The 15,864-nt window shown below is 35.5% G+C and overlaps 1 protein-coding gene across 2 annotated transcripts; it reads left to right on the top strand.

Moving 5' to 3' along the window:
* Positions 1-5,021: 5,021 nt before the first annotated feature.
* LOC18595411 (oligomeric golgi complex subunit-like protein) lies at positions 5,022-15,618 on the top strand. Of its 2 annotated transcripts, none has more exons than XM_018123664.2 (13): positions 5,022-5,677; positions 5,766-5,966; positions 8,986-9,325; positions 9,670-9,831; positions 9,956-10,055; positions 10,147-10,359; positions 10,439-10,547; positions 11,086-11,286; positions 11,432-11,536; positions 12,989-13,114; positions 13,200-13,334; positions 14,562-14,706; positions 15,493-15,618. In XM_018123664.2, exons 1-12 carry the CDS (start codon positions 5,219-5,221, stop codon positions 14,673-14,675), a joined length of 2,265 nt encoding a protein of 754 aa, XP_017979153.2. In that variant the 5' UTR covers positions 5,022-5,218; the 3' UTR covers positions 14,676-14,706; positions 15,493-15,618. The 2 variants fall into 2 exon arrangements, with proteins under 2 accessions (XP_017979153.2, XP_017979152.2); XM_018123663.2 differs by having other exon boundaries at positions 5,023-5,677; positions 15,260-15,577.
* The last annotated feature ends 246 nt before the right edge of the window (positions 15,619-15,864 follow it).

Below are 15,864 nucleotides of genomic sequence, written 5' to 3'. Positions count from 1 at the left end.
TTAGAAAGTCACTTATAGCTCTCTTTTTCCTTTCTTTGAACTTGTGCTTCCTTTCTCTAATCTTCACTACCTTTTACTTGTGGATTTTATGGTGCAGTGAATAGATTTGAATATTTAAGTTCAAAACTATTTTTACTCAACTCACTCTTCAATTCACTTTTAATTCACTTTGAAGTACTCATGTTTTCTACCTTTATTTGAGAAGTCTTGAAAATCAGCACATATTTTGTTTTATTCTTTGATTTACTCTACAAGTTGTTTTATACTTTTTATTTATGCACTTTCTTTGAAGAGTCTTGAGATTTTGTTTTCAATTCACTTACTCATTTGGTTTTCAAATTGTTTTTGACATGTTTTAAAGAGAGCGCAAGTTTATGAATCTTCCTTCTTCTTGAGCTTGTGGTTTTGTCATGAAAAATGTTTTAGAAATTTGATTCAAGCTCACTTACTCTTCATCTTTATATTTGAGTACTTTACTTTATATTGAAGAATATTGAAAATTTGTTTTCAGCTTATTTTCCTTGGTTTGTTTTGAAGTGAAAACAAATTTCGAAACCTATCATCAAGCTCAAGAGTTTAAGTTGCTAAAAAAATTTTAAATCTAATTCATAGCTTTTTGGATATCTCTTCTTTTTTATTGAGCTAACTGAACTAACAATTTGCAATACCAAAACCATGCTATATATAATTGCTATTTTTCTGTCAATAAGGAAATCTATGTTCTCAAAAGTGAAAATGTTTCTCTAATTCTGTAGGAACCAACAAATAGTCCCAAAAATGATGTTTCATCAAGTGATGGTATTAATCACATTAGTTTTCCCCAAGTTAGTTAGAAACTACTTTGAAACCTCAAGGTTAAAAAATCTACTATGCATCCTTACTGGTAATAGATGTAACCACATCACACTAGCTTTAGGACAGACCCGAAGCACATGAATGATGGTCTCCTCTTCGACCCCACATTGCAAACATAGAGAAGTATTAGTGAGATGTCTATGACGTCTTTTTGTATTCATTAGAAGCTTGTTGTAAAGACATTGGTGAATTAACATCTGAATTTTTTTTGGCCCATCCCACTTCCATGCTAATTGCCACTTCCTCGAGCTAACACTCAAGTTTGAATTATTAGGGTTCCTTAAAAATTGGTAAGCTGAAGCCATTGTAAAATAGTCCAAAGATGATAAAGCCAAATACGGTGTGTCATGATGATCATGTATGGGAATAATGATTTTTGAAAGTAATGTGGTTTCCTCGAGTGGAAAGTAATTCGACAAGCTATTAAAGTCCCACTCACCATCTTCTAGTACAAAACTTTTAACGCAATAATGGTCTTTGAATGAATTACCCATCGACCTTGCTGCTTCAATAAGAGGACGGTCTCCCACCCATATGTCCATCCAAAATCGGGTTATGAGTCCATTCCCTATTGCCCATCAAACATTTTTTTAAATGTCTTCCATAATTTGCAAATGAATGTCCAAAAAGAAGACAAGCCTATACTTTGTAGTTTATCAGGGCATAGAAACCTCCCATAATCATATTTACTACGCACAAGTCGCACCCATAAAGTTTGTGGGTTTGAGACAACCCACTAACAAGCTTTTAAGAGAAACGTTTTGTTTGTTAAAAACAAATATCGAATGCCTAGGCCTCCCTCTTCTTTTGATCTATAAACATCTATGCATTTCATTAAATGTATCTTCTTGTTATTCATATCACATCCCCATAAGAACTGATGACAAAGGCCTTCAATTATCTTGCGTATTGCAATATGTTATCTAACACTTTGCATGGTATAGTATGGAATTGTGCAGAGAACTAATTTAACAAGTGTAAGTCTGCCTACTAATGATAAAGCCAAAGGTTTCCAAGAAGACAATATACTATGTAGTTTCTCTTCCAAGCAGTTGAACATATGTCTCTCTTTTTGTTTGTTAATTAATGGAACCCTTAGATATTTGCCCATATTTTTTGTGAAAGCAAAACCAAATGCAACAATTAAGCTTGAGATAGTGTTTTGATCAACATTCTTAGAACAATAGAAAAAAGATTTTTCAATGTTAACTTTCTTACCTGAACATATGCAAAAGTCCTCTAATACCCCTAAAATGATTTCTAGCTACGAGATAGAAGCTTTTCCAAAACGAATTAAATCATCTGTAAAAAAAAGGTGGGTACAATAGGACCCTTCTTAGAGAGTTTAATGGGCTTCCACAAACCTTGTGCTATTGCATTTTTGATGCCATGTGATAACTTCTCCATACATAAAACAAAGAGGCATGGAGATAAAGGGTCCCCTTGTTGAACACCTCGAGATGGCTTGAAGTTATTAGAGAGATTAACATTCCACAAAATTTGTGAACTACTACATTGCCAGCTCCTAATAATAATATTAATTAGACAATCGGGTATTTAACATCCACAAGAGTATCATAAATAAACTCTTATCGTAATCGATCATAGGCTTTTTCGAGATTGATTTTTAACATCATCCACCCTGATTTGCCCTATTTCTTTTTAAAGGAGTGTATTACTTTTTGTGCAATTATGATATTATTTATAATTTGTCATCTTAGGATAAAACTCAATTGAATTTCTTCGATGAGACAAGTTATACATGGCTTCAAACGATTTGTAATCACTTTCTTGGGGACTTTGAAGATAACTGGTAATAGGCTAACATGCCTAACTTGAGAAATAAACTCTAAGGATTTGGATTTAGGAATTAAAGAAATAATAGACTTATAGAGATAATTACCTATTTCTACCCCATAAAAAACTACACGAATGTAATTCACAATATTGTTGCCCATTATATTCCATTATGATTGGAAGAACAAGGTTGGGAAACCATTAGCTCTTGGTGCCTTAAGGGTTTCATTTCAAATAATGCTAAATGTACCTCAATCTCATCCACCTTTCCTCAATAGATCAATGATTGTTTGATCAGATTTGGACATTGACCCCGAATTAGATAAACAAGAAGTGATCGATCATCCTTGGTATACAGTTTTTCAAAGAAACTCATGGTTTGTGCTTTTAAAGTTTCTTGGTCATCGCACCAAAAGCCATTTGAAAAATGAAATCGAAGGGTTTTTGATTTGCATCTCTTACAAGTCATTCTTAAATGGAAGTAGTGAATGTTGCGATTCTTAAAGAAGCTCTTTTAACTTTGTCCTTTCTATTGATATTTATAAAATCATTCATAAAACCATGATACATATATGAGAAAGGCCATCAAACAATGCTATAACATGTATGGTTGTGCTTTTGAGCAATGGCATGCTCAATGTGATTGATGACATAAGTGTTTTGAACTTTCATCTAGTATGTGTGATATTTGTACTTAGTTTCCCATCTATGTTATCTTCTAAGTTCATAAAATTTTGTTTAAATATATTTTGACTTATAATCGAAGCAATTATAAAAAAATAAGATAAAAAATTTTATAGTTAATTTTCAAAAAAAATATAGAAGCTTATATGTTTGTCATGATTGTTTAATAAGCAAAATATAGCTTTCATCATACACCCTATAGGTTATGTGACTTACAATTATAGGAGTTATCAGTTATCGAAAGATAAGCCTATAGTTGTTTTACCGTTGATAGTTTGCCATCGAGGTGCTGTTTAAGTGGAGCTTTAACTTTATCAAAGAAATTTTATGTTTAAACTTAAAAATTATTGCTAGTATAGTTTAAAACGCATGGTTCAAGAGGAATTAAGCGAAAAGAAAACATGGAAGGACAAAAAAACTAGAAAAAGAAAAATGCTTGACAATCTAAGGAGCCACCTTGGTTGTTGGCAATCCTTGTATAACACATCTTATGCCTTGTTTCACACACCAAACATGCGTCACGTGTCGACAACTCTTATCTCAAGCATCAGTTGCCCATGTACTGTCTACTGATGTCTTTTATTATTGTAGTTTATCTAACATGTCAGCTACCACATGTTCTTGTAATATCATTTGTAAGTTAACTATTTGCGACGTGTTTTGTGAAGTTATCCATCTGTGATGTGTTTGTCATGTCATCTTTTTGCAACATGTTCCACCACTTGTCTACAATGTGTTTTGTCATGTGTTTCACCACATCATCTTATGTGTCTTGTTTTGCCACATCACCTTCTGTGTTATGTTTCACTATGCCATCCTTTGTCACATGTTCTGCCATGTGTTCTCTTACATCATTTGTTAGCAATATGTTTCGCTGTGTCATCGATTTGTGACGTGTTTTGCTTCATCAATTGCCACGTGTTCCGCCTCGTAATATCCTCTATGTTGTTTCACTACATCATCTTTTATATAGTGTTTTATCACATCATCCTTTGTGTCATGTTTTGCCACGTCATTTACCACGTGCATTATCACGTCATCCTACGTGTTTTGTTTCATCATGTCACCTACCATGTCACCTTTTGTGCAGTGTTTACCAACATTGCTAGGTTATGCAACCACTACCTGATTTCAAGACTTAATTTGTCTTAGTTTTCAAACTCAAGTTAACATGTATCGTACCATCTTGAATTTGAATGAGGTGTAAAGATAATTATACAAATTATTTAGTTATAGTTAAAGTTAAACTATGAATAGAGTTAATGTTATAAATATCCCATTCTCTTCTATAACATGTATAATTTAGATTTCTCTAAATATAAACAATTTTTCATAATATAATATTTATTTTTATCATAACTTTGAGTTCAATAAATCAAAATTTTCTCTTCTATTAAAAATAAAAGTTAAAGTAACCAGATCGAGAAACTGGATACCAGATTAGATCATACGATATGATATTGCTAAATAGCAAATATTCATTAAATAGAAATCCAACCACACAAAACAATAAAAGAGACTTGTTATAGGAAAAAGATAAGAAATACCCTAATAAATCAAACAACTTAGGCAAACAAAGTACGTGGAATGTCTTTAAAGCTCATCTCATAAAAAAAAAATAAATTAGAAAAAAAATTAAGATAAAATGAGCACCATGTGAGTTATGTAGCAATATGTAACGGTTTGGTGCCCTGGGCAATGTAACGATTTATGGCCACAGCATCAGAAACCATCCCCGTCTTTGTATTTACTGTATCTTCTCCCATATACTAGACCACAATTTAATTCTTGTTTATGATCTAAAATAATTTTAAACCAATTTTTGGAGGAATCATAACCCAAATCGAACCTCACCTGGCTTCGATCCCAATCAAAGGGAAAAATGCCGGATCAAATCTCATCTCCAGCCCCAAGATCGGCCACGGATCTCTTCTCCGACCCTCTCGACTCCCACCCGCTGTGGTTCAAGCCCTCTCTCTTCCTCTCCCCTAACTTCGACTCTGAATCCTACATTACCGAGCTCCGGACCTTTGTCCCTTTCGACACCCTCCGATCTGAGCTCCAGGCCCATCTCTCTTCTCTCAACCATGAACTCATTGACCTCATCAACCGTGATTATGCCGACTTTGTCAATCTCTCCACCAAACTGGTCGACGTGGATTCCGCGGTGCTTCGCATGCGTGCTCCGCTTCTCGAGCTACGCGACAAGATCCAAGGCTTCAGGGGAGCTGTTGAGGGCTCACTCCTTGCTTTGAAGGATGGACTGAGCCAGCGAGCGGAGGCTACCGCTGCCAGGGAGGTGTTGGAGTTGTTGCTCGACACCTTTCATGTTGTTTCCAAGGTAATTTTGCCTTGTAGTATAGTTGTTGATTCATTTCCTATTCCATGTTCATTAGAATTGATGTATAAATAAAAACTCCTTTTATAAGGTTGAAAAGCTTATAAAGGAGCTGCCTAGTGTGGCTTCAGATTGGTCGAATGGGGATGTCAATCCGGTGCAAAAGAAAAATGCTTCGGGCTTACAACATGTTGAGAATGGAACGACGAATCTCAGGGAGACTCAAAGCATGCTTCTCGAGAGAATTGCCAGTGAGATGAATCGCCTCAACTTTTATATTGCTCATGCACAGGTACCTCTCTTTCTTCCGTCTAAATTTTATGCCGACCTTTGACCTGCAATGGATGCCATAGCCACTGATATATTATTGGTTAAATGCCTCCTTCATAAGTTTGGTTATTGATTACCTTACAATTATCTTCCATATGGAATTATGTAATTTCAGTTTGGATTTGTTTTCTAAAATATATAAAGAAGAAGAAAATTTCTTTTTTTTTTTTCTGGGAGTTTATTATGAAAATACTCTTTACCATTGGTAAGAGCTCCCCTGGAAGGCTAGCTCTCCAAGCAATTGACACATGTACTGCACATTCTATATGGCTAATAAATGAGCTAAACGATTTGCATCACATCTCACAAAAGAATTAAACAATGACTACAATGAGAAGCTAAATCCTGAATATTGTCCAACACCACACCAGGATTCCAACTGCATGAATCTATACTCTTTGCCTCATTAATAACCTGTAGCGAGTCCCCCTCCGTAATAATATTCTCATATCCCAACTCAGTTGCTAGTGCAATCCAAACAGCAACACATAATACTCAGCCAACAATAGAAGCTCAACTGCTCTCTGCTGCATCAAACAAGCTAGGACAAAACCCTGAGAATCATAAATTACTACTCCTATCCTATTCCTATCTCATTCCGCAATGGAAAAAATTGTTGCATTGACATGCACTTTCACATAACTTTCGGGGGGAGAACACTACATGTATCTGATGAGAGTGCACATATTGAGGCTCAGCCCAGACAAGCCTATGCACCGACAAAATCTTTTTGGCAGATATGTATCACTTTATTAGCTGTCCAACAAGTTCCTTCATGCAAACACATTTTTCTGTTAAACTAGAGCATCCATGCCACTATCCAAAATAAATCAAGATCCTCGGTAGCTGCGTTTTTAGTGAACCACATCCAAAAATCATTCAAACTCAAAAACGGCACGAACTCATCATCAATATAAGGTAAAACTAGACACCAAACCTGCCTTCTTGACCTGCATAAGAAAAGGACATTAAAACAGATTCATCTGCATCATCACAAACACAACAACCGAGTTCACTAGTAATCCCTTTATGAGCAAGAACTTGTCTAACTGGGACCACTTGCTTTAAAGCCGTCCATCCAAAATACTTAACTTTATATGGTATCTGTCGATTCCATAAACACTCCTCTTCAGAGGCCCTATGGACATGTTCTCACCATGCCATAGGATCCTCACTTCATAATAGAGCGCACCATAAACAATTCCGTTGTTGTACCTCACCAAACTAGCTTATGTGCTGGCCAATGATTATTAATTGGTATGCTTACTATCATTTTCATAGCTTCTGGGGAGAAGAGTTGATTGAGTTCCATTTTTAATAATTTCCTTATCAATCAGGTTAGCTACTCTTAAATGATACAACAATCATTGTCTAATTGTTTTTCCTATCTCCAGGAGGCTTATTCAACCACTTATCTCGCCAAACAGCAATCTAGTTTCCATTCCCCACCCTCCACCTCTTCCCCTCCATCACCACATCCATTATTATCATAATAATTTTTCAAGTATATGAAGCATTGCTTCCTAAAATGGCATAAAGAAGAACAAAATTCGAGAGTATTTTGCCTTTAAAACTCATGCACAAATTGAATCACTTCACCTAAATAAGATCCCAACCACGCTTAACTAGTTAAGCTAGATTAAATGCTTCACGATCTGTAAACACAAACCTCCTTCCCCTTTAGAGTGGCATAACTTATCCCAACTAACCCAATACAGTGGCCTTTTCTTGGAACTATCACGCCATTAGAACTTAGCAAGCATCATTTTGATATCATTGATAATGTATCGAAAGCAGCTCATACAATCTTTAGGAATTGCTTGAGCTACTGACTGCAATAAAACCTCCTTCCCAGACTTGGGAAGCAATTTGCCTTTCCACCCTCTTAAAAGGACTTGAAATCCTATCTTTTATCCAATCTAAAACTGAACCCCAGATACCAATCGTTAGAAAATCTTGTATGCATATCAAGAGTATTCATAAAGCTATCACGGTCCAATTGTGAGGTATTTGGTACTAAAAAACAAAGCTGACTTCTCCATTTTTATTTTTGGCTTGAAACCTTATCATATCTTCCAAGAAATTTTAACAAAACATGAGTTTCACTAATTGTGGCTCTAAAAATAAATGTGTAAGCTTGGACTTTGTCTATGGACCGGGACTCTGTTTTTTTATACCTTGTCACCCTGCATGCTGCAACAAAGAGGTGCACAAAGTACGAATAAATAAGGTGACAAAGGATCACCCTGTTGAACACCTCTCAATGGTGTTATGTGACCACATAATTGGCATTGACCAGAACAGAATACGTAACAGAAGAAATACACTTCGTCACCCTATCAATCCATATTTCAGGAGAGCCCATCACCCTCCTTACTTCTTTAATAAACTTCCACTCAATACGATTGTAAGACTTGCTCATATCTAGCTTAACTGCCATATGATATTTCCCACCAGGTTGCTTATTATTCATATAACGTACCACTTCAAAAGCAATCAAAGCCATCCTTTTTGGATTCTTATATTTAGAATTTTTTGCACTTTATTAGTATGTTTAATTGTATCATCAAAATACCTTTATTAAGAAAATCCAAAACAACTTTGGTAACACCACCACCAACAACATGCCAATATTTTTGGTAAAACATTGCATTCATACCATCAGAACTTGGCAATTTAGAAGAATGCATTTGCATAAGAGCAGTATGAACCTCTTCAGCTATAAACCTCCATAGTCTCATAAGCATTATAGATATGTGCCTCGTATCATCTATAAACATTGCATTTATATCAAAGTATGGTGATTTAGAAGAATAGTGAACAATCAGGGTAATTTTGCTCGTTGGATGGACAGTAATATTTGTTTCATAAGCATTATAGATATGTACCTGGTAATGATGTGAACAACCACCAAGCTAAAAACTTTTTCTTTGGAAGTAGCAACTCATGCACTATCTGTTTACTACATCATGCAAGTGCAGAACCTTCCTTTCATTCAGAACATGGAAAAGAGGATTCGAAGTGCTAGCCTTTTGTTAGATGCAAGCTTGGGACACTGTTTTGTAGATGGGCTGGAACACTGGGATGCGAATGCAATTTATAATTGCTTACGTGCTTATGCAGCTGTTGATAGCACCAGCAATGCAGAAGAAATTTTTCGGACGACCATCGTGGCTCCATTGATACAAAAAGTAATTCCACATGGGTCATCTGGAGGATTGGTTAGTGGGGCATCTGGGGATGAACTTGAGAATGATTATCAACAAATCAAAAAATATGTTGAGAACGACTGTAAATTGTTACTGGAAATTTCTTCTGCAGGTACATATCTATGCCTTTTTACCCCATTGAAGTCCTAACAATTCTGTGACTTCATCTTGTTGTTCGTTGGGTCTTTAGTACTAACTTACATCGGATTTGGTGTTGCAAACTGGTGTGAGTCCTGACAAAGGGTATGCTGTGTTTTGATCATTTTTCATTAACTTAGGATATAAACATCATAGTTGTAAAAATCCAATATGTCCAATTGGTGCCAGAAATGGGTACATTAGGGTAAGGATGAATTTGTGTAAAATGATTTCAGTCTTCTTATAGCCTTTGCATGTCAAACTTCAGATCTGCTACATATGAAGGCTGATAAAATTTTATGATGTTGTTTTGTTCAGAAAATTCAGGTTTACATGTATTTGACTTCTTGGCAAATTCGATTCTGAAAGAGGTTCTTGCAGCCATTCAAAAGGGAAAACCTGGTGCTTTTTCTCCAGGAAGACCTAAAGAATTCCTTAAAAACTACAAATCAAGCCTAGATTTCTTGGCTTATCTTGAAGGTAGTGATCTGACCTTCAATTCACATCTCAGATTACAAACTTTGTGAAGGCTATTTTGATAAAGAATTAAAATGTCAGAACTGTAGTCCATCTTATTATATATGAAAGAAATTTTGGTTGTCAGGCTATTGCCCATCAAGAGCTGCTGTTGCCAAATTTCGAGCAGAACCTGTTTATGTTGAGTTCATGAAGCAGTGGAAAGTTGGTGTTTATTTCTCTTTAAGGTATTTAATGGAATTATTAGATGTTTAATTTGGTAATACAATTGTTGCGTTATTATTTAGATATGAACTGCACTTATCTTCAACCACTCAGGTTTCAAGAAATAGCGGGTGCTCTGGATTCAGCACTTACAGCATCCAGTCTTGTTCTTGTCCAGAATTATCAGTCTGATGAAAATTCTCAGAACTTGACACTTAAACAAAGTGTTACCCTTTTGGAGAGCTTGAGATCCTGCTGGAGTGAAGAAGTTCTTGTCCTTTCTTGCTCTGACAAGTTTCTTCGCTTGTCCTTGCAGCTGCTGTCAAGGTCATCCCTTGAATCAGATAGTTTTGGGTAGTCTAGATTTGCTGAATAACATAATTTGACAGTATTTTATGCATGATAGATACTCAAATTGGTTGTCATCTGGATTGGCTGCTCGGAAGAAGGGTAGTGCTGGTGCCAACCCTGGATGTGAGTGGGCTCTTTCAGCTGCTCCAGATGATTTTGTTTATGTACGCACATGTCTTTATTTCACTATATTTTCAAATGTTAATAAATGGTGTTCTTCTGTTTGACTCTTGAAACTTAAAATTTAGAGAATTGGAGGAAGAACTAATAACTACTTTTGTTTGAATATCTAAATCGGTGATTAAATAGATAAATAATTAGTTCTCCACATATCCACTTGATTCTTTCTCATGGAAAGATTTAAGGGAGAAATTAAAACTGGTAATTTTACTTTCTTAAACATTTGAAATATGTTTCTATATTTGATTTTTAAAACGATAGAAAAATACATAATGTAGTTGTACAATTGCTTCTGATCTCATCATTTTCAGTCCCCCTAATTAGATCTGCTGAATTATGTGCTTTGTTATTTATAGGATTTTAAGCATTGTATTGTTATTTCGTTTTTTTTTCTACATTTTCCTTACAAGCCGCTTTCAGTTCCCAAAGTCAAGCATTACATTATTATGTTTTCTAATATTGTAGACCATAATTATCATTGATGCAGACTTTTTGAGCAGCATAATGCACTTGTGCTTGCAGATTATTCATGACATAAATTGTCTGGCCAAGGAGATTTCTGGTGCTTACCTGGATCATGTACTTCAAGTTCTGTCTTCATGTTCCACCGAAGTTCTTGATCTAGTAAAACAGAGCATTTTGTACTGTGGAAAATCGTTGGACGATTTATTACCGTTGGTTATCAACACAATTATGGAGGCTCTGGTTCAGAAGTCTGTTGAGGTAAGCATTCCCATGTTAGTGTATATCTTATTTGCATCATTCTTTAAGTGTGAAATCACCACAAGTTTGATAATTTTTACTGTAAATTGGCTGCTGGCATTCTCTAGAACTTTTTGTTCATTCTCGTTTGTCTTGAATTTCAAAGGACTTGAGACAGTTGAAGGGGATAACTGCAACTTACAGGATGACAAACAAACCTCTTCCTGTCAGGCATTCACCCTATGTGGCAGGGGTATTGCGCCCATTGAAGGTATGCAATTTTTTTAGGTTATAGCTATGTCACTACTACTCAAGCATCATTACTTAATGTCCTATGCTTTAGGATCAAACTTTTTCTTTCATAATTTTAATTTTTCTGGCCAATTAGTACTCACTTTGTCTGTGCTTGATGTATGAATGTTAATTTTGGATGAAAAGCAAATCAGGTTTTATCAACTTCTCACTTTTTCCCTGGTTGATGGAAATCTATTAATGTGGGAGGTCATACTGTTGTGACTTAAGCCATTTTTTTTCATTTATATTTCCATTTTAATAGTTTGTTACTGGATTATTATGGAAACTTCTATCTTTAGGGTTTTTGGCAGTATGCTCAGACATGTCTTGGTTTTGATTGACTATCAAATCTGGTAATGAACTATGTTGCTTGGAGAGAGAGAGAGAGATGGCAGATTGGTGGGTGTAGTGTTGTCAAAGGCACAAGGTGCACTCCAGGGGTTAGGACCCTTACCTCACCCGAGGCACAAGGTGCAAATAAAGCACTTGCACGAGTGAAGTAAGGTGCTAATTTCTAAAGGATAATTAATATATACAGGACAAAGAAAAGCCTATGTGTTATGTCTAATAAGCTTGAAACATATGATTTTGCTGATAACAATTAAAGAGTTTACTCCATTACACTGCCTAATGTAATTCAAAGATCGAGAATTATCATAATTAATGTCATCAACAAAGTAAAAAGGATCCTTCATTTCCAATTCAACAAAAAGTTGTGCATCAATTATATTATTTAATTTTTTATTCCTGTAAATAGGGCAGAAACTGTGCTCTTTTGAATATTGAAAGAATAGCTGACAAAAGAAATTGAAAACTAAGAAAACCAAGGGACTCTTGTTCTGTGCCTTTTGCCTTGAAAAAACTTCGCTAAGGCATTAAAGGTGTGTGCTTGTTTAAAGGTGCCTCGCCTCAAGGGGTAGAAGGTGCTTTGCTTGATTTGCGCTGTGCCTTAGCACCTAGGCATGCTCCTTGACAACTCTGGGTGGGTGCGAGTGAGAGAGAAAGAGGGAGAGAGGTGTCGCATTAACACTTGAAAATTAGGGTTATAAAAGTGGATTGATCATTGATGATGGGTTGGGGTCCTTGGGCCAGATTGGCTCTAATTAGGCTTTTAAGGGTTTTCAGCAGCCATCTTCAAAACTTAGAAAGCTTAAATACTTGAAGGACCCATTTACGAATCCAGAGAATATATGCCCATTAGGATTGTCTTTCTCTCTTTCTCTCTCTCTCTCTCTTTCTCACACACTTAAAATTAAAAATTCTTTCCAGTTGCAGCCCTTGCATAATTAACAATTTAAAATATTTTTTATCCTCCTTTTCCATCTGTGGAGAATGTGTATTCTATCTGTAGGGTTTGTTATGGACTGCCCACATAGGCAATCATGGCATGTTACTTGTGATCTTTAACAGCAATTTTCCATGCTTTCAGACTTTCCTGGATGGTGAACGAGCTACAACATATTTGACAAATGCTGCTAGGAATGATCTACTGTTAGGTGCTGCAACAGAGATAACTGGTCGCTATTATGAGCTAGCTGCTGACCTTGTCAGTGTGGTCGGTATAACAAACAAATTTTTTTTCCTAGTTTTTCTTTGAGTTAAAGATGCTTTCAATAAAACCTCTTGATTATCATGTGCAGGCTAGGAAAACAGAGTCTTCTCTTCAAAGAATAAGGCAGGGTGCACAAAGACGAGCTGGGGCAAGCTCAGATGTCTCAGATCATAATGTTTCTGACACTGACAAAATTTGCATGCAGTTATTTCTTGATATTCAGGTGAGCATCCCATACTTAGAAATGGCAATGAGGTGGCAGCATACTGCCTATCCCCAACCTTGACTTTCAAACACTCTCCATCCACACTGAGATCCCGGCTTGGGGACATCTTATCCCCATCAACAGGGTCTTGTTATAGATTTTCACCATTTTTTTTTTTTTTGACATTTCTGTGAAAATCATCAAATGCACTTAGAGCTTAACTTTTCCTATCAAATAAACCAAATAAAAGAAACGATAACTTGACATAGTCATAGAAACAAATAAAAGAAATAAATATACATAATCTTTAATACATGCATGGTGAAAGTAAAATTTCTTTAAAATTACCTAATGGAATAATTGTCGTAAATTTCATTTTTATTGTTTTGTCATAGTCAACTGATTAATGAAAATTGCCCTCATAATCTGGCAATGGATTCAAACTTGATCAACAATATATAAACCCTATCTGAATCTAAACAAGGTCTTGCACAAATTTGATTAAAAAACAAAAGAAATCTGCAAAAGCTGCTATGACGGAATTGAATCTATTACCAGTTTTAATTTCACTGAAAAGAAGTCAAGGGTTAATGCATCCTAGCTGATTGCAACATTTAGAAGCTGACGTACCTGCTGCAGTATGAAAGCAAAGAATTAATGTTTTCTTACTGGGAGGAAACTTGAGCTTTCTGGAGAGGCTGGCTGAATGGAAAGAGATGGAAACATGAAGACAATGGGGAAAATTGGAATTTAAGAAAATGCGAGTTGGGAAAGATCACAGATAGCGGTCAGAGATATAGATATCAGAGAACATAAAATTATCCTAGGGGAGGAATAGCTGAAAGGTGTCAGACAGTCATAGTGAGAAAATATAAAAAATAAATGGGAAAGTCATGGTTTAGTAAAGAAATACCAACTTAGTAGCAGTATTGCAATATACATTGAAAATTAATGAAATACATAAACACATTCACTTATGTGCATGTCTATCTGTATATGGATATCGGGTATTGCTGGGACGTGGAATGGGGATTAGACTCCCCATCCTTATAGCCAAGCTCTGATTGAGGATCAAATTTGATCCTCAGCCCTGCCTCCAACCATGAACCTTTCAGAAAACACTGTGGTTCCCTGTAGGGTACTGAAAAAATTGCCATCTGTATCACATCCTTCTATTGATGTTTAGTGTGTCTCTCTCTATCTCTCTCAGAATGTCTTATTCAGTCCATTTTACATCTTTACCAGGAGTATGGCCGCAACCTTGCCACCTTGGGAGTAGACGCAGCTAATATTACTGCTTACCGTTCCTTGTGGCAGTGTGTAGCACCTGCTGATAGGCAGAGTGTGATCAATTTTTAAGATGAGCATCTAGTTGCTGTTTCTTTACATGGTAAAGCATTTTACAATATATTTAAGTTGATCTTATTGTGATTTTTCATTTTGTAAAATTTTTTTAAAGAAAATGCAAGCCTTTGTTCTGCGTCTATTGTTGTTGATTTTTCCTTTACATTAAGTTGAAAATTTTGTACAGAGAACTTCTCAAAGCTTCTCACAGTATTGATTATTCTGTCAGCTTAGAGCCAAGTTGGTTACTTTTTTTTCTTTATTATTTGTTCTCCCTTCTTGGAAGGGGTTCTTGGCCAAGTTGGTATCAAGAGTTATACTATTTGCCAGATGACTGACCTGAAATAGATATATATAATACAATCAAAAACAATAGTAAGGAAAAATCATGCTGCTTGATGAGACTTAGTAAATCATACAGGTAAAATTGGAATAGCAGTGGACAAGCATAGACTTAATATAATTCATGGTTTCATATTTTACCTTGGTGTCAAATTTTTAATTGGAATTTGTATTCTCCTTTTTTTTCAATATAGTGGTGAATCATAGAATTATGTTTGGAAATTACTAGTTTCGTTTTTCTTTTCTTTATTCTGCAGTCGGATCAGCAGGGAATATAGGATGATATGTCTGATTTGGTAAAGAAGGATAAGATCAGAACTAGAGATGGGGAAAGACATCTAATGTGGCTATTGTCTAAAATAATAGCTGATAATTGCCCAATCTATTACTTCAACTATTTATATTTGTTCAATGTAGTGATGAATTACCAATTTTGTTGGCACCATTAGTTCACATTGCTTATAATAACAATAATAATCTTCTGCCCTAGTGGTAAAAGAACTTGAAATTGGAGCCTGGAGGTTTCCAGCAGATTCACATCTTCAGAAGACTGAATGGAACTTGTAATTGAGTAATCTTGCATTTCTCGAAAATGTTGAACGTGGATTGATAATCACTTATGATCTCTCGAAGGTTTGGACTTATAGAAGAGGGGTACAAGAAGGTAAAGAATATTAAATTAGATTTCCTGATCTCCATCTAAGGATGAGACTATTAAAGCTTAAAGATTTCAAAGTTTAACTTTTCTTATTTGCTTTAAGTTTAACTTAGAGTTGTTTTAATTTTTTTTTGGAGATTGCAAACTCCGCCCAAGCTCCTTACCTTGTTTGTTTTCTTTAAACCATACTTAAAGCTTGTAAAG

This window comes from Theobroma cacao, chromosome 6, assembly GCF_053813885.1.
Source record: "Theobroma cacao isolate CCN51 chromosome 6, ASM5381388v1, whole genome shotgun sequence".
In the NCBI taxonomy this organism is placed as follows: Eukaryota; Viridiplantae; Streptophyta; class Magnoliopsida; order Malvales; family Malvaceae; genus Theobroma; species Theobroma cacao.
Note: the sequence above shows the minus strand (reverse complement) of the source record. Positions and strands in the feature narration are given on the sequence as shown.